Source organism: Hemitrygon akajei, chromosome 10 (assembly GCF_048418815.1).
Source record: "Hemitrygon akajei chromosome 10, sHemAka1.3, whole genome shotgun sequence".
Lineage (NCBI taxonomy): Eukaryota > Metazoa > Chordata > Chondrichthyes > Myliobatiformes > Dasyatidae > Hemitrygon > Hemitrygon akajei.
The window spans coordinates 169,346,883-169,367,128 of NC_133133.1; the positions used below are offsets into that span (position 1 = coordinate 169,346,883).

General features: G+C 42.1%; 1 protein-coding gene across 3 annotated transcripts in view; it reads right to left on the minus strand.

Moving 5' to 3' along the window:
• Window positions 1-20,246, minus strand: part of LOC140734934 (thyrotropin-releasing hormone-degrading ectoenzyme-like) — a 166,363-nt gene that overhangs the window by 51,085 nt on the left and 95,032 nt on the right. For all 3 annotated transcript variants that reach the window (XM_073059650.1, XM_073059651.1, XM_073059653.1), the window contains 2 exons: window positions 17,400-17,465; window positions 2,691-2,756 (listed from right to left, as the gene is read on the minus strand). In XM_073059650.1, the coding sequence (XP_072915751.1) occupies window positions 2,691-2,756; window positions 17,400-17,465 (132 nt within the window). The remainder of the gene's footprint in view (window positions 1-2,690; window positions 2,757-17,399; window positions 17,466-20,246) is intronic.

Here is a 20,246-nt window from a genome sequence, read left to right on the forward strand (position 1 = left end):
CCACCACCCTGCCATCCCATTATGTCACCCATATTCATCAGTTTTTATCTAAGTTCTATCTAATGTGTTACTCTTCCATATTCTGCAGCAACTTTATGAGTGAGATACACCAGCTAGTTGAGTGGTGTCGCAGCAACAATCTTGCACTCAATGTCAGTAAGACCAAGGATCTGGTTGTGGAATTCAGGAACAGTAAGACGAGTGAACACACACCAATCCTCATAGAAGGATCAAAGGTGGAGAGAGTAAGCAGTTTCAAGTTCCTGGGTGTCAATATCTCTGAGGACCTAACCTGGACCCAACATATTGATGCAGCTATAAAGAAGGCAAGATAGTGGCTTTGTTTCATTAGGAGCTTGAGGATATTTGGTATGTCACCAAAAATACTTCTAAATTTCTGTAGATGTACCGTTGAGAGCATTCTAACTGTCTGCATCACCATCTGGTATGGAGGGGCCACTGCACAGGATCAAAATAAACAGGAGAGAGTTGTAAAATTTGTTAGCTCCATCATGGGCACTGTCCTCTGTAGTATCCAGGACATTATCAAGGAGTGATGTCTTAGGAAGGCAATGCCTATCATTAAGGACCTCCACCACCTAGGACATGCCCTCTTCTCATTGCTACCATCAGGAGGGAGTACAGAAGCCTGGGGACACACACTAATGATTCAGGAACGGCTTCTTCCCCTCTGCCATCCGATATCTGAATGGACATTGAGCCCATGAACACTGCCTTGCTACCTTTTTTTTTATTGCCTTTTGTTTGTACTACTTATTTAATTTAACCATTTAATACATATATGCTTACTGTAATTCACAGTTTTCTTTTTCTCTTAATTGTCACATATTGCATTGTACTGCTGCAAAGACAACAAATTTCACAGCATATGCCAGTGATATTAAACCTGATTATGATCACACGGCGCCACATTTGAAATCAGGTGCTACAAATGCAGAATGTTCCTCATCACAAACCCATCAACCACAAAAAACACGTTGAACTCAAAATGATGCATGTTTTGCAGAACAACAAAAGTTACAGGCAATACCAAAGCTAATAGAGATACTGCTAATAAAAGTGCTTGAGCCCTGTAGCAAATGTTGTGGCATTGGCAGTGTTTTCCTGCAGATCACCCTAGTTTTCCTCGGGTGCTCCCATTCCTTCCACATCCCAAACAGGTTGTTAGGTTCATGAGCAGCTATGTTTTGTACCTATTGTGCAGTAGAGTCATAGAATCCAGGGGTGGAGGGTGTAAGGTGGATGTTGTTGGGAATAAGGGAAGAATAGGTTTTGGGAATAAGGGAAGAATAGGTTTTAGGAATAAAACTACTGGAGAATGGGATTGCTTTGTGAGCCGACCATAAGCACAATGGTCCAAAACTGCCTCCTATGTAGAATTCAACACTACATACCCATTATCTCCATTCTTCCTTAAAATAATACAGCCACATTAATCTCCTTTGCACCAACTAAGATGTGCTGTTGTTTTCTATGTATATTTTGTCGCCAGATATTTCATTACATATTTTATCAGTCTTTGTGTTTGATTTATACTTTGTCAGTCCTTGTTCGTTTGTGTGTAGTTTTTCATTGATTCTATTGTATTTCTTTGTTCTACAGCGAACGCCTCCAAGAAAATTAACCTTAGGGTAGTATAATCTTAGGGTGGCATCTTTGATAATAATTTTACTTTGAACTTTAATAATAGGCATGTGTTAGTCTCATGAGACCATGGATTTGCACCTTGGAAGGTTTCCTGGGTGCAGGCCTGGGCAGGGTTGTATGGGAGACTGGCAGTTGCCCAAGCTGCAAGCCTTCCCCTCTCCACGCCACAGATGTTGTCCAAGGGAAGGGCACTAGGACCCATGCAGCTTGGCTCCGGTGTCGTCGCAGAACAATGTGTGGTTAAGTGCCTTGCTCAAGGTGATGCACCATCAATAACTCACTCTGAGACATAAAAGCGAGGTATCGGCTTTTATTGACTGGAAGAAGGAACGAGCAGTGAGTGACCACCATACTACATCCTGGAGACTGAGAGGCCGGGCTCAGACTTCCATCACCTTTATACAGGGGTCTGTGGGAGAAGCCACAGGAGCAGTCATCAGGGGGCGTGTCCAGACAGGTATATGTAGCTCATCACACAAGGACACAAACACGCTGCCTCAGCTGAGGCTCGAACCAGTGACCTTCAGGTCACTAGTTCGACGCCTTATCCACTAGGCCACGCACCAACACTTTGAACTTTAAACTTTGAAAAATTATCTATTAAAGGGAGATTAGCTTTATTTGTCACATGTACATTGAAACACACAGCGAGATGCTTTAAATCAGAGAGAATTGTGCAGAGTGTCGCAGTGATTGCAAGTGTTGCTGTGTTTCCAGTGCCAACGTAGCATGTCCATATGCTATATTCATCATAGGCAGTACTATTGTTTTTCCTGCAGTATTGTAAGCTACCAGGCCAAAACCACTGGTATTTCTAGCTCAAAAACTAGAAATGAACAATAATCCAGACAGACACTATCACATACTGTTGTTTGAAACTTAGCTGTGGGTATTGTGCAATCGTAACAACTAGCAGCAAGAGCTTGATAAGGTTCCTCCCTTGTTTCCACATTGTTAAGCAGCGTTCACAGCATCTGCAAAGTTCAGCTCAGACTAATCACAGGTTTTAAAAAAATACTTACCTCTTTAAGTGTGTTCCATAAGTCATCTCTCCCTGCATTGCCATACAAGTGAGCCTTCAAAAATTCCTAGATTAGTAATAAAAGACAACAGGACTGAGAAAACTGAACAAGAGTTGTACAAATATCCCATTCCACCAAAATACAACCAGTATAAGCACAAAAACCTATTATATTAAAGGCCATAAATCAAGTGCATTAATGCAATTAATTATATTTCTTAGCACAGAAGGACCATAATTCTTCTCCACGAAATATCACTTGGGGAGGAATATTTATCTCTATCATCATCATTATGTGCCGTGTTGTATGGCGTGGGTGATCATGGTCTTTCCATGACCATGATAGTTCTTGGCAAATTCTCTACAGAAGTGGTTTGCCATTGCTTCCTTCTGGACAGTGTCTTTACAAGACGGGTGCCCCAGACATTATCAATACTCTTCAGAGATGTCTGCCTGGAGTCAGTGGTCGCATAACTACGACTTGTGATATGCACCAGCTGCTCATACGACCATCCACCAGCTGCTCCCATGGCTTCATGTGACCCTGATCTACATTGTCCCAATAGCTAATATTAAAGATCGGTCCTGTGGTGCTTTACCTGTAACTCTGCCTCATATGCGTCTCATATCTTCATGGTTAAATTATCAATAATAATATTTTAAAAAACAGGAAATACCATGAAGAGCAAATATAATGTAAGCAAGAAAATACACTTGTTCCACCAAAAGATCTGATTGATTATACTTAAGATTGCTGTCCATTATCCACTTCATAACCATGGTGGTCACCAGGACAAAGGAAAGGTACCCAGTTTACCCAGAGAACAGTGACCCAGTGACTTGGCAGTCTTTCATTGAATCTATTATGGTTATTATTCTATAGCTTTACTGAGAATGCCCACAAGAAAATGAATCCCAGGGTTGTATATGGAGACATATATGTACTGTATTTTGATAATAAATTTACTTGCAACTTTGAACTTTGACATAAGAAGGTGAATGTCAGGCTCAAACTTCTAGCCAGCTGGACTTCACTTCAACAGATGGGTCTGACTTTATAAACCAACCTCAAATTGCAGATTGGAATACAGTAATGAAATCCTTAAATCTATTTTGTTCCGCCTGGTACGTGCAACAAGTGTGAATCATATTTTGATGGCAGTGATGCTTTGCGAATCATATCAAACAGGTTGCCATTAATATAAAATTATGATATCCCCTAATTTATTAAAATGATTGATACTACAAAAGAGGTGGGGGTTGGCGATCGCAAAGAGGGGAGTGACCCATGATAATGGTGTAACCAGCAGAAACACAATACTTATTAAGCTCCCATTTCTTGCTGTGTTTTTCTTTATTTAGTCATTTTTGAGATTTGTGCTTCACTGGATAGGCCAGCATTTATTGTACATCCCTAATTGTCCTCGAGAAGGTGACGATAAGCTACTACAGCTGTTCTGGTGAAGGTACAGTATGCCCATAGCACTGTTGAGTAGGGAATTTCAGCATTTATATAGAGAAACAATGAAAGAGTAGTTATATATTCCCAAGGTGAGATGGTCAAGTTAAGTCAGGTCAACGCTACCATCATTTAACTATATGCTACATGTATACCGTCAATTGAGACAGCATTTCCCTGGACCAGTGTGTAAAGCACAGTAGTACACGTAACACACAATAACTTAGGAAAGTAAGAATTAGATCAGAAATTAATTACACATTGATAAACAAAGTAACCATATATAACCATATATAACCATATAACAATTACAGCACGGAAACAGGCCATCTCGGCCCTTCTAGTCCATGCCGACGCTTACACTCACCTAGTCCCACTGGCCCGCACTCAGCCCATAACCCTCCATTCCTTTCCTATCCATATATCTATGCATAAATTAAATATTGAATATATAAAGTAATGTGCATAAATTAAATATTGAAGGGCACAGAACAAATTAACCAGTAAAACTTCAAATGTGATGCATCAGGGAGTTCAGAAGCCTAATAGCCTGAGGGCATTATCAAGGATATTATTTAGGATTCCATCCAGCCATACAGTATCCTCTTCGACTTTCTACCACCAGGCAGGAGACTCCAATGTATAAAGACAAGAACAGTCAGGCTGGGAAACACTGATATGTACACCCAGTGGATGGTAGGGAGACCCCATGATCCTCTCAGCTATTCTCACAGTTCAGTCAGAACTTCCGGTCTGATACACCTTAGAGGGGAAACCGCAGGCACTAGTTCTCCCACGTGCCGGCAGCCATTATCCTAGTGGAAACCACAGGCTTGGAAGCTGCTGTCAGAGTGGTCTGGGCATGTAACTGTATTGATTATGTAAATGACACACACTGCATACCAGTGGGAGAGGGAGTGAAGTTTAGGATGGCCAATGGGGTGCTAATTGGGCAGACTGCATTGGTGTTATACTCCTTGAGATTTGAACTCAACTGTTATAGTTCAACTTGTGTCATGTCGATGGTAGAAGAGACGTAGGCTAAGCGAAAGGAAGTCACACAACCAATCTTTGACCTTCTCATGTAACCATGGATTTTCATGTTGCTGGTCCAGTTACTTTTTAAAAATTTATTTATTGAGATACAGCGCAGAACAGGCCCTTCCAGCCCTTCAAGCTCCACTGCAGAGCAATCCCCTGATTTAACCTAAGCCTACTCTCTGAGTAAAGGGGGGGAATTTCTTTACTCAGAGAGTGGTAGCTGTGTGGAACGAGCTTCCAGTAGAAGTGGTAGAGGCAGGTTCAATATTATCATTTAAAGTAAAATTGGATAGGTATATGGACAGGAAAGGAATGGAGGGTTATGGGCTAAGTGCAGGTTGGTGGGACTAGGTGAGAGTAAGCATTCGGCACGGATTAGAAGGGCCGAGATGGCCTGTTTCCATGCTGTAATTGTTACATGGTTTAATCACAGGACAATTTACAATGACCAGTTAACCTACCAACCTGTATGTCGTTGGACTGTGGGAAGAAACTGGAGCACCCTTTGTCACGGGGAGGAAGTACAAACTCCTTTCAGGCTGCAGTGGGATTTGAACTTGGGCCATTGGTACTATAAAGCTTTGGGATAATCTCTGCATTATCATGCTGCCCCAATTTCTTCTTCTGGTTAATGCTGACATCAGGTTATTGTTAGCGAAGGACTTTAAAATGTACTTGAGCAATAGCGACTTATTTTTATGTTTTATAGTTATGAAAAAATTGTCAACTGGATAATCATATCCATTGGAATAAATTGTCAATAAGTCCAGAAAGCTTTAACCAATCTATAAGCTAATCATGCAACAAGGATCATGGAATCATTGCTTGTCATTGACCTATAAGCATTAATAAATCCCAAGTACAAAGACTAAGCATCAGGAAAAATGTGAGAACAAAGAACGAGAGCCAACTTGAATTTAAACCCACTATTCAGAGCTCCTTGATATTCCAATATAATATTCCAATATACCCATTTTCTGACAGGGAAAAAACTTCCAGACATTGCAAAAATTTCAGTAAACTTATATTTTATATTACTAAAGCCCCCAGGAAAAACTGCAGATACTTTAAAACAACATAACAACATATCTTGTAGATAATGTAAAAGTAATATTGAATTTTGAAAGGGTAAGATGAGGGAACACATAACAGTTCTCAAAGCGGGATCAGAAGTGGAGAGAGTGAGCAACTTCAACAGCTCTGAGAAACTATCCTGGGCCCAACACATCGATGCAGTTACAAAGAAGGCAGGACAGAAGTTACATTTTATTAAGAGTTTGAGGAGCTTTTGTATGTCAACAAAGACACTCACAAATTTCGAGATTTACTGTGGAGAGCATCCTAACTGGTTACATCACCACCTGGTATTGGAAGGCCACTGCACAGAATCAAAATAAGCTGGAGAAAGTTCTAATACTCAGTTCCGTCATGGGCACCAGCCTCCCCAACATCCTGGACATTTTCAAGGAGCTATGCCTCAAAAAGGGTGTATCCATCATTAAGGACCCCTATCACCCAGGACATACATTCTCCTCATTGCTACCATCAGGGATCTCCTAACATCTCTACCCCCAGCATCTCCACAAGAGTTCACACCTCCATTCATGCAAAGATAAGACTAATGACCTTCTAATTATCTCTACAACTCTTAACAATGCTCATGTGATTGCAAAACCTTTAAACGACTCAGAATTCATAAGTCGGAAAACTACCCACCATGGATCAGAACTGAAGTATCTCTGATGAGTACTGTAGTGAAATGTCTTCTAGACAACACAGCAAGTCCAGTTGCCTTGATTTACTACTGCTTGATATACCATCAGGGGTGGATGGGAGTGTGTGTGTGTGTGTGTGTGTGTGTGTGTACAATTACATCTAATTGTAATTCTCAAATTTTGTTATATATATTGCATTGTTCTGTTGCCACAAAATAACAAATGTTAGTGATCTTAAACCTAATTCTCATTCTGATTCTTTACCTAGAATAATGATAAAGTAGTATTAGTTCTTGTTCTATACTTATTCCATTTAATATTGTCCTCCATGATTTGGATATATCCACAACCAAGGGTTTTAGTTTGAAATCCACCACAGACAACTGTAATTATTTAATTGGAGATTGGGATTAAGTTCATGCAAACTCCATTAGGCATCTGCACGATTCACATGGAGCTTTTCACTACACAGTCCTGCTTCAGCAAAAATATTTCCCATTTTATCAGGCTATGTAGGGAATGCTGGACAAACTCAGCAGGTCAGGCAGTATCTATGATAGTCATCGTTCTGGGTCAAGGCCCTTCAGCTAGACCCAGGTACCACCAGAAACCCCTCCCCCACTTGAGTTCCTCCAGATTTTCCTGTGTTGCAGTCTCCTGTACTTCTATGTAAGAAATCTAGTCTCAATGACTCTATCTGGATCTGACAACAATATTTTTGGCTGGATGTACTTTTAGTGTTGTATATTGGGCTGTATAATTGTTATTTTCTTTGCTGATTAGTTTTATATGCCTGCTTGAATTTTACCAATCCAGATGTAACTGTTTAATATGTTTCCTAGTGGTCACGGCATATATATGCAAATACCCAATGGTTAACTCTTGGTTAACTGATTAGTTAACTCTTATCTACAAATTTGAATGGAATGTTTCTGATCTGTGATATAATGAGAATGAACATGATTTTTCAATTTTTTTCTGTTCTCTGCTATTAGCCCATTTCCAATTCTCTTTGTTCAATTAGTGCTTAATAAAATGATTTTGAAGCCACAAGTTTTATGCCACTTCCTTGACTTCTGAAAGAACCTTGGATTAAAAACATCGGAATCCACCAGTGGTAACAACCTGCTTTTTTATTTTTCTTGATCCCACAAGCCCCGCAAGATTTTTCCACATGTACACCAAGTTCCAACCTATATATTTTTGTCTGATAATGTGATATAGAATGTGGGAAGGTGTGAGGTTCCAACAGTCAAATTAAGTACAGATAACCCTATGCAATAATCCAAGGTTCGACTTCTGGCGTCAAATGGTTGTTGTGACGTGTCTAGTGTGGTAGTGTAGTGGGTAGTGCTTGTCGCTCTCACTTTCAGCTTCCAATGCTGGCTAGCAGTCTCACGAAAAGGAGAGCTGAATGTGTAAGTCTCTCCCCACCAGTACACAGCCTCTCCAACAGCGAGCCTCATGTTATGCCTCCTCACAAGCGACACACAGGAAATGAACTCCTTTCGGACTCAGGCTGAACTACCGACAACAGTGAGACGGTCTGGCCCTTGCACATGTAGCATGCAGCCCCACTGATGTTTGGTAATGCCCTGATGCTCATGAAATGGATCCCCAGCTATGGGTAAATAGCCCCACTTCCTTGTGGGCAGCCTCGGGAGAGACAAAGGCTACTGGAGTAAACCCAGACAATAAATCCGGAGTGGAGCCGCTGTGGTGACTACACAATATTGAACATCCTTCCAGCAGCTCCTGCAGCCAAGCTGGTGCCAAATGTATTGCTTCATAAGCTTTCCTTTGGACTACACTAGTGAGGCCGAGAGGAGGATCTTGACAACTGGACATCTCAGGATCTCCATACCTTCCACCCAGACTCGTGATGAAAACGATCATCACCCATTGTCCTTCGGGACAGACAGATGCCAACCAACCACCTATTACGTCTGCATCGGACACAGTAGGTTTGGGGTTTCTCTCTCTATATATTATACATACACACACATCCCTAAGCATCTCAGGTTGTTTGTGGAAATCTGTGTTTATCTTAAACAACACAAGAGAAAACTGTTCAGTGAAAGCCCAAGCAGTAACACTGCATTGTCACAATTCCTTATTTCAGGCGATGCTTGTCTCTATCATATTTAATATATTCATTAATATATTTTAAGTAGTGACCCAGTTGTTCCATAGGTGTTAAGTTTATGCAGATTGTGTTTAAAAAAAGAACATCTAAGAATCCCTGTGGAGCTTGGGGAAAAAAAAACAAATTGCTCTCCTTTATTATAATTACACTGCAGGTGAAAGGAAATTTAGTTCTGCTGATTAGTGCACATTCGGGAGACATTAACATTTCACAAGTTATGTTCAAAATGAATTAGACAGAATCACATTAAACATGAAGCACTACAAGCAACATTAAATTCCAATTGTAACATAATTTATAGATCTCAAATATCTGTTGAACATTTACGTACTTGAAATAATGATCTTGGTGCACAGTACAAGTCAGTAACTTGATATAAGTAAGAAACAGTATTTCAAAGCTCCAATCTGTGCTATTTGGTCTAACCCTTCTGAGGCCATGTTTTATAACGACAGCATGACGGAGAGTGCTCGGTAAATGCACTACACACATGTACACGCACACACACTCACACAGCCTTGTCATTCTCTTGTTGCGCTGAGCATTCGCACTTCCTTAATATATTCTCAGAACGGGTTCTAAACTGAGCTGATGTGCTCAGGTTGGCTTTATGGTGCCTTTGCCGCCATTTGTGCCTGTTGTTTGTATATTCCATTTAAGGTACCGGTAGATATTTCTGTTTATTTTATAATATGATTGCAACCACATTCTAATTCTAATCATATTCTAATTCATGTATAGTCTGCAGTAAATACTGTGGATGATTAAAGATGGTATATCTTGATGCCGAGTAAAAGGGGATCATCGTTCTCATTGGGAGAGGGAGAGAGGGGAGAGGGAGAAGAGAGAGAGACAGACACCCACCAGGAGTTCACACTGGACAAATAGTATGCAGCTATTATTGTGTTTTCTGGTAGATATCTTTTTGCAATCCCGCTAGCTTGCACTGTTGTTGTTCCTCTCCGTGCCTTGTGGTGCATTGACTGGCAACCCTGCCGTTCCTTTAGCATTTGTCTGTTTTTACGAGGCTGAGTTGCTAGCTCAACGCTTAACCCAGAACGGATGGAAAGTGTACAAGGAGGCGGCTAGACTCGGACCTGGGACCACTTGTCTTGAAGTCCAGTGTGGATACCACAGCACCTCTAGCCGGCTAATGCCTTTCTTTGCCTTCCCTATTTAACTGTCTGCCCAAAAGCCTCTTCAATGTAGTAACTGTAAGTGATGTGAGGTTAGAAGTAAATCCACCTTCGGCTGGCTAACTAGTTCTAAAGCCATTTACACAGCAAATGGAATCTCACTGACTCTCCATTTGGCTTTGGAGCACCTGGTCAACAGCAAAACATATGTCAGGCTGTTGTTCATGGATTACAGCTTAGCATTTTATACCATCATTCCCTCTACTAATTAACAAGTTTCACAACCTGGGCCTCTGTACCTCCCTCAACAACTGAATCCTGACCTTGTTATTAGGAGACCACAGTCAATATCATAGTGCAGTGGTTAGCACAACACTTTACAGTACCAGTGACTTGAGTTCAATTCCTGCTGCTGTCTGTAAGGAGTTTGTTCGTTCTCCCCGTGACTGCGTGGCTTTCCTCCAGGTACTCTGGTTTCCTCCCACAGTCCAAAGTTGGACAAATTGCTATGTTAATTAGTAATTGGATATTGTCCCATGATTAGGCTAGGGGGTTGATGAGTGGTGCAGCTGCAAGGGCCAGAAGTGCCTATTCTGCACTGTATCTCAATAAATACATATAGATCAGTAATAACAACTCATCCTCGCTTTCAGTCAGCACAGAGGTACCTCAAAGCTGCATGCTTAGCCCACTATTCCACTCTCTCTAGACCAGGGATTCCTAAATTTTTTTATGCCATGGACCCCTACCATTAACTGAAGGGTCTGTGGACCCCAGGTAGGGAACACCTGCTCTGGACTCATGTCTGTGTGGCTAGCACAGCTCAAATGCCATTCATAAATTCGCAAATGACAGCACTGGTGCTGGTAAGATCTCAGACAGCAATAAGGAGGTGTATGGGGGACGAGATAGAGTGACTGGTTGAGGAGTGTCACCACAACAACCTTGCACTCTATTTGAGCAAGACCAAGAAATTGACTGTCAACTTCAGGAAGGGGAATTTAGGAGAATACAGACTAATCCTCATTGAGGGGTCAGCGGTGGGAAGGGTGACTAGGCATCAACATTTCTTGGGCCTAACATATTGATGCAATCTAAAAGAAGGCACGCCAATCGTTCCAGTTTGCAAGGAGTTTGAGGAGATCTGGTTTGTCAGAAAAGACTTGCAAATTTCTGCAGATGCACATTGGAGACTATTTTGACTGGTTACATCACTACCTGGAGCAGACAGTCTATTTCTGAACTTTGTCACAAGGAGGAATTATCAAGAGGACACAGAGTCTGCTTTAAGGATGCTCCCTGAGGAGGTGTAATTTGTAGAATTCTTGGACTGTGGCCAGTCAAAACGGAGGAAGAATGGAGAGGATGTGGTGTGCTGTTCTTGTCACCTACCTACAGGAAAGATGTCAATAAGATTGAAAGATTGTGGAGAAAACTTACAAGATGTTACTGGGATTTCAGGACTTGGGTTATAGGGAAAGGTTGAAAGGGTTAGAACTTTATTCCCTAGAATGTAGAAGAACGAGGGGAGATTTGATAGAGGTATACAAAATGATGAGGGATATAGATTGGGTAAATGCAAGCAGGCTTTTTCCACTGAGATTGGGTGTGACAAGAACTGGAGACCATGGGTTAAGGCTGAAAGGTGAAATGTTTAAGGGAAACAAGAAGGGGAACCTCTTCACTCAGAGGGTGTGGAAAGTGAGAACAAGCTGCCAACACAATTGGTGGGCGAGGGCTTGATTTCAACACTTATGAGAAGTTTGGATAGATACATGGTGGGGGGGGGCGGGTATTCAGGACTGTGGTCAAGGTGCATCTCAATGGAACCAGGCAAGTTAATCATTGGCCATGGAACATATGGGTCAAAGGGGCCTGTTTCTGTTCTGTGATTCTACAATGGCAGAAGGAGCTGTGTTTAGTCATCGGCAGGATGCAAGATCCAGAGGAATGGGTGGAAGAGGTAAAAATTCCCCAAATATCCAACCAGCCACCCCATCAAGTTCCTGCAGCAGAGTCTGCAGATCCATCAAAGTCTTTTCAGTCAACTCTAATCTCGGAGAAATGCAGCTCAGGGATTGAAGAAGGGTTGGAGATTCTAAGTCATTTAATACTGACAATTCTGCCATCTGATTGATGGATTTCAGACTGAATATGGCAACATATTCAATGTATTGAGTACAGGAGGTGGGATATTATGTCCAAATTGTATAAGATGATAGAGAAGCCTGACTTGGAGTATTGTGTGCAGTTTTGGTCATCTATTTATAGGACAGATGGAAATAAGGTTTAAAGATTGCAATAATATTTATATGATGAGTTATAAGGAAAGATTGACTTTATTCCTTGAAACATAGAAGGCTGAGAGAAGATTGAAAATTATGAGGGATATAGATAGGGTAAATGCAAGCACGTTTTTTTCCACTAACGTTGGGTAGAACTACAACCAGAGGTCATGTGTTAAGGGTGAAAGGTGTGTAATGCCCCGGGAAAAGTTTCACTGCTAATGTGGTTGTTCTGTAGCAGTAGTGTTTCAGTTATGACTAGAGATAACAGGGGCTTTGGAATGCAGGCAGTCCAATGAAGGGAGTGTTTTTTTCTTATTGTGTGCTCGAGAGCGAATTGTTTTGTCTTTTGTTCGGCAAAAGTTGGAAAGAGAAGATGCCAGAACAGAGAGGTCGTAGACTGGCAGGACGGAGTGGACTTGGAATGGGGCCAGGAGTCGACAACACCCGGGGGAAATTGATGGAGGACTAATGGACGGGAAACTGCAAGCTCCAACGTGCACATTAGACTGTTTTTAACGGGTCCTTTTCTTTTTGTTTTCTTTACTAACCCTCCAGTCAAATTAAGAATTATAAAGCTAAATTGTTTAATTGCATATGGCGTACTGTCTGTTATTTTGTGGTACTGATTTGTAAGGGGGAACACATCATGCAGCATCCACACAAAGAAGAGGTTTTGCACCTCAGATTTCACATGTTAGGCGGGGCCAGAGACCATCTTCCCTAGACTAACACTGCCAAACAAACTTGAGGGTTACAAATGTGAGGGCTCATCCGGGATTGATTTTATTGGATGCTGTGTGATTGCCCTGAGCACTGAACCAGTGGGTTGTGTGTTTAAGTGTGTGTTAGTATGGATGCTGCCGGGATGGAGCGGTAGTGTGTATTCACGGGCGTTACCAGTAACTAATGTGTACGTGTTAAGTGCGGTAGATTTTCATACTCCTAATGAATTGTTAATTCAACTTTTAAGCACTGTTAAAGCTGCAGGCAAAGTTATGATTGTGGGGTGGAGATTTGATAAAATGGCGGGCACATACTTTGTTTTAGTTCGGTCTGGAGATCAGCAAGAAGAGCAGGTGGAGTCAACATGCTGGTCATCTGGTCCACTGCTACAACTGTAGCCGAAATGAAGCTACCAGGTACTCACCATATTATCCGATGTTTGGGCGTGAGGCGAGGTTGCCCACCGACCTTCGTTTTGGGACTGATAAGGATGAACTACCACTAAAAGACTTATCTGAAGTATGTGTCTGATATGAGAAGGAAGCTGAAAAAAGGCTTACGAATTAGCTGGGGTTGCAGCTGCCAAGCAGAATGAAGGAGATAAAGGGAGGTATGATCAAAAGATTAAGTTCTCCCAACTCATGCCGGGAGACTGAGGCCTCATAAGGAATTTGGGCTACCTTGGAAGTATAAGTTGGTTGACCACAGGGCGGCTATGCCCTATGTAGTGGGGAGTCAGAGGTTAAATGTACCAGCTTTTCGGGTGAAACCAGAGGATGGGAATGGGCCTGTCAATATTCCCACCGGAACCACCTTCTGCCTCTGGGACATGAGGTGCAGGTTGACCCAGAGCCCGATCTGCAGCCAACACTTAGTAAGAGAACAGAGTGTGGCCCCTACCACTTTGGGGAGCTATGTCACTGCCTTTTACACCTAGGTTGGACTTTGTGTTTTGCAGGAAAGGTTGACAAATTTTCTCAAAGTCATGAGGACATGACTAAATTTGGTGGGGTGGGGAGAGAGTGTAATGCCCTGGGAAAGGTTTCACTGCTACGGAATGGATGTTCTGTAGCAGCAGTGTTTCGGTTATGACTAGAGATGGCGGGGGCTTTGGAATGAGGGCCGTCCAATGAGGGGAGTGCTTTTTTCTTTTGTGTGCCTGAGAGCGAATTGTTCCAGGTCTTTTGTTCGGCGGAAGATGGAGAGAGAAAATGCCAGAACGGAGAGGTCGTAGACTGGCAGGACGGAGTGGACTTGGAATGGTCGACGACACCCGGGGAATTTGATGGAGGACTAATGGACAGGAAACCGTGAGTTCCAACGTGCACATTAGACTGTTTCATTAAAACGGGCCCTTTTCTTTTTGTTTCTTTACTAACCCTCCAGTCAAATTAAGAATTATAAAGCTAAATTATTTAATTGCATATGGCATACTATGTTATTTCATGGTACTGACTTGTAACAGAGGAACAACATCACACAGGGTCCACACAAACAAGAGGTTTTGCACCTCAGATTTCACATGTTAGATGGGGCCAGAGACTGTCTACCCTAGACTAACACCGCTGGCTGAACCTGAGGGTTACAGGTGAAGTACTTAAGGGGAACATGAGGGCTAACTTCTTCACTCAGACAGTGGTGAGACTGTGAAACAAGCTGCCAGGGCAAGTGGTGTATGCAACCTTGTTTTCAAAGTTTAAGAGAAGTTTGGATAGGTACATGGATGGTAGGGGTATGGATGGTGCAGGTCGATGTCACTAGGAAGTTTAAATTGTTCAGCAGAGACTAGATGGGCCAAAGGGCCTGTTTCTGTGCTGTACTTTTCTATGACTCTATAACTCTATCTTGTGATCAACCCTAAAATTATTTTATTCAGTGAGCCAAAATTCTAAACACCTGAAAAAGCTGCTTCACCATCATTCGCACTGATCCACATCTACTAGAGGACTATTAGTGCTAAAGATTTAACAGTTTAAATAACATATTTCCACTCATAATAGACCCAAGAGTTGTCAAAGTATACCCAACTGTTCACTTTGATTTGTGTGAACACACTGGCATGCCAAAACACTGTACGTACATGGTGGATTCTACAAACTTGCACCAACTTTCCTGAAATAACAAATAGATTGCCACTTAGAATGCTACATTATAACAAATAAAATAAATCATGGAAATCCCATAAAAATTTCCAACAGAAGTATAAAGGCACAAAAATGAAATGGAGAAACCAGACAAACATGTCCATGTGTAGAATACAAACTGTATCACACTCTGTTAGCTTTTATCATACTGCGTGAAGTGGGGTGACATAGTACCATAGCGGTTAGTTAGCACAACACTTGACAGTACAGGTGACCACCACTGCCTGTAAGAAATTACACGTTCTTCCACGACCTCGCTGGTTTCCCCCAGGGTTACAGCTCACATTTAACACCATCAACCCCTCAAAACTAATCAGTTAACCACAAGACCTGGGCCTCAATACCCCCTTGTGCAATTGGATCCTGGATTTCCTCACTTGTAGATCCCAGTCCAATTGGATTGGCAAAAACATCTCCTCCACAATCTCCATCAGCACACGAGCACCACAGGACTGTGTACATAGCTCCCTGCTCTACTCGCTTTACACCCATGACTGTATGGCTAAGTTTGCTGATGACACCACTGTTGTGGGCTGTACCAAAGGGGGTGATGAATCAGCATACAGAGGGAGATTGAAAACTTGGCTGAGTGGTGTAATAACAACAACCTCTCACTCAATGACAATAAGACTGAGGAACTGATTGTAGATTCCAAGAGAGGAAACGAGAAGTCCATGAGCCAATAATCATCAGAGGAACAGAGGTAGAAAGGGTCAGTAACTTTAAATTCCTGGGTGTCACTATTCCAAAGGACGTCACCTGGACCCATCATATAAATATTATTGCAAACAGAACACAACAGCCCTTCCATTTCCTCAGGAGTCTGAGGAGGATTGGCATATCATCAAAAAAGTTGTGAAACTTTTACAGACGTGTGGTGGAAAATGTGCTGACCGGCTGCATCACAGCCTGGTGTGGGAACACTAATGCCTCTGAACAGAAAATCCTACAAAAGGTAGTGGATTCAGCCCAGTACATCAGGGATAAAACCCTCCCAACCATTGAGCACATCTACGTGAAACATTGCCATAGAAAAGCAGCATCCATCATCAAAGATCCTCATCACCCAGGCCATGCTGTTTTCTCACTGCTGCTATCAGGTAGAAGGTACAAGAGCCTCAGGTCTCACACCACCAGGTTTAAGAACGGTTACTAGCCCTCAACCATCAGGCTCTTGAAGAAAAGGGGATAACTACACTCACTTAAGGACTCTTACCTTGTTATTTCATGCTAATTATTTATTGCTCTTCATTTATATCTGCATTTGCATAGTTTGTTTACAGTTAACAGTTACTGATGTTTACAGGTTACAGTTACTGTTCTATAGATTTGCTAAGTATGCCCACAGAAAAAGTACCTCAGGGTTGTATGTGGTGACATGTATGTACTCTGATAATAAATTTTACATTGAACTTTGAATTTTGAGGTGCTCTGGTTTCCTCCCGCAGTCCAAAGATGTACTAGTTGATAGGTTAATTGGTCATTGTAAATTGTCCCATGATTAGGCTAGGATTAAATCAGAGGATTGCTGAGCAGTGCATCTCGAAGGGCTGGAGGGGCCTATTCCGTGCTCTATGTTCAATGGTTCCATTTAATGCATAGAGTATACTACTTAAAACTCTTACTCTTCACAGACATCCACAGAGCAGAAGAAATCTTTAAATCAATAAATAAATAAACATTCACAAATGGCAATGAATCAACTGCACTGTCAACTGGACCTATGTCCTTTAATATAACATGCTCTTGTGCCTGTTAGTAGTTTTATCTTTTGACAGGATTTGCCCTCTAATACTAAAAGCATACAGGACAGAATTATGTGCAACAAATATAGATACTGTAATTTTTTTCCAAAATATACACTCCTTGAAACGAAGTCCTTAAAAAAGACAAAACCTTCAATTATGTGCATTGCAAATACTCACGAAACTTTGGTGAGCATTTGGATCCTGAGATCCTGCTGTACTTGTGAAACTTGTCAAAATGAGCAGAACCACATTTGAAAATGCTCATATATAGTCCTGTAAAAGTTAGTTTCTTTTCATAATATTCACCCACCTGTAATCCCTTTTGAAATGCATTCTCTCCCATGAAATTAACCAGCATCCGAATCAAGGCAGCACCCTAAGAATTAAAATAAAAATAATATTTTTATAAACACATTATCGATTAGCCACTCATATAAATTGCTGGAGGAACTCAGTAGGTCAGGCAGCATTGACAGAAGTTAATAAACGTTTGATTTTTCAGGCCGAGACCCTTCTTCAAGAATGAGAAGGAGGGGGAAAGACTCCAGAATAAAAAGGTGGGGGGGGGGGGGGGAGGAAGGAAGGAGGCTAGCTGGAAGATGATCGGTGAAGCCAAGTGGGTGGGAAAAGTAAAGGGGTGGAGAAGAAGGAATCCAATAGCAGAGTGGACTACAGGAGAAAGGAAAGGAGAAGTGGACCCAAGGGAAAATGACAGGCAGATGAGAAGAGGTAAAAGGCCAGTGTAGAGAACAGAGAAAGAGGGGAAGGGGAAGTAATTTTTTTTTAATGGAAGGAGAAATCAATGTTCATGCCATCAGGTTGGTGGTTACCCAGATGGAATACAAGGTGTTGCTCCTCCACCCTGTGAGTGGTGAGTTCTCCCAGCATTTTCTGTTGATTTCCAGCATCTGCAGACAGTCTCATGTTTATGTTATCTATTATCTATTTATACACCTTAACAGAAACCAGCAATTGGTCTCATGCAATAATTTTCTTTTCGTTCAGAGTTGCACTCATTCTTGGACCACCGACTGAGGTATTTCAACGGCTTCTACAGACGCAGGACTAAGCTGTGGGCAACCGTGGCTCAGGTGCAGTGGACCAGAAGGTCAAACATTTGAAAGCAAATTAAAGCAAAATTTCATCCCAAGCAAAATATTGTCAGTCAGTCAACCTAATATCAGTGATGGGCAAACTCTTAGTAAAAGTTTGAGGAAGAGAATAAATTATTATTTGGGAATGCACAGATTCCAGGACAGTTTACGTGGGCTTGTTAGCAGAAGATCATGTCTGACGAGCTTGATTGTCTTTGTTTGAGGAGGTAGGACTAAGGATGAATGAGTCTCCCACACTTGATGTGTTCCACATAGGCACAGTAATGGAACCGTGGCATATGTCAATGATTTAGTCGGAGTTGACAGTGCACTCAAAAAGCAGCTGGACTCCAGAAATTGGCCAAAATATAATTCCAGCTGGAGGAATGTAAGATTGTGCATTTGCAAGTGATTACACAGTTAGTGATAACTTACTGAGAGATGCAGACCCAAACAAAGAAATTCAGTGAGCATGTATGCAGATATCCAAACACATAGATAAGACAGTTAAGAAAGTATTCAGGCCATCTTACTTTATTGGCCAAAGAGCCAAAACTCAGTGCAAGGGTAGATGCCGGAGAGGTAGTAATAAGGGACATGGATATGGCGAAGGAACTGAATAAGTATTTTGCGTCTGTTTTTACTGTGGAAGACACTAGCAGAATGGTGGAAGTTCCAGGTGTCGGGGGCATGAAGTGTGTGAAGTTACCAGAACTAGAGAGAAAGTTATTGGGAAAGTGATCGGTCTGAAGGTAGATAAGTCACCGGGACCAGATGGTGTACACCCCAGGGTTCTGAAAGAGGTGGCTGAAGAGATCGTTGAAGCATTAGTAATGATCTTTCAAGAATCACTAGATCCTGAAATGGTTCCGGAAGACTGGAAAATTGCAACTGTCACTCCACTCTTCAAGAAAGCAAAGAAGCAGAAGAAAGAAAACTATCGGCCAGTGAGTCTGACCTCAGTGGTTGGGAAAATGTTGGAGTCGATTATTACGGATGAAGTCCCAGGGTACTTGGAAGCACATGATAAAATAGCCATAGTCAGCATGGTTTCATCAAGGGAAAATCTTGACTGACAAATCTGTTGGAATTCCTTGAAGAAATAACAAGCAGGATTGACAAAGGAGAATCGGTTGATGGTGTGTACTTGGATTTTCAGAAGGTGGCACGCATGAGGCTGTTCAACAAGCTACAAGCCCACGGCATTACATGGTATCACCTTTGGTCCCCACCAGACATTCAGCTCTCACTTGTGGCCCCAAGAAGCTGTTTGCATGCGACTACAGCCACATTGAAACAGGGATATGCCTGTCCTAGCATATGAAATCAGCTCTGGCATACTGGTCAGATGAGATCAGTAGTGAGAGCCAATGGCCAGGAAACCAGTTTTGCAATGCTCCACGTAGAGCAAACATCTTGACAAGGCACAGAAGTAGCCATGGTCATCCACTGTAGCCAAGAAAGACCCCATGTTGTGACACTTGCTCGTGCCACTAGAGTCAGACCTCTGAGGCTGAGAGACTGGAACTGCCCCAGTGCAACAGCTCTTCCACTTTAAAAACTCTCCCACACAGCTCTCTCATCATCGTCGGGTATCTTGGACAACCAGCACAGGAACACAGAACATTGAACAACGCTGCATGGTTCAGGCCTTCAACGCATGATGTCCTGCTGATTTATATAAACCTACTCCACAATCAATCTAACCCTTCTCACCTACACAGTCCATAATGCTCCATTTTTCTTAGATCGCTGTGCCTACCCAAGAGCCTCTCAAAATTCCCTATTCTATCAGCCTCAGCCACCATCTCTATTAATCCATTCCCAGCACCCACCCCACTCTCTGTCTATAAAAATATCTCTCTGACATTGCCCTTAAATTTTCCTCTACTCACCTTAAACAGATATCTTCTGGTATTGGCCATTGCTGAAAGTAAGCATGCAGGTAACAGCAGGCAGTGAAGAAAGCTAATGGCATGTTGGCCTTCATAACAAGGGGAGTTGAGTATAGGAGCAAAGAGGTCCTTCTGCAGTTGTTCAGGGCCCTGGTGAGACCACACCTG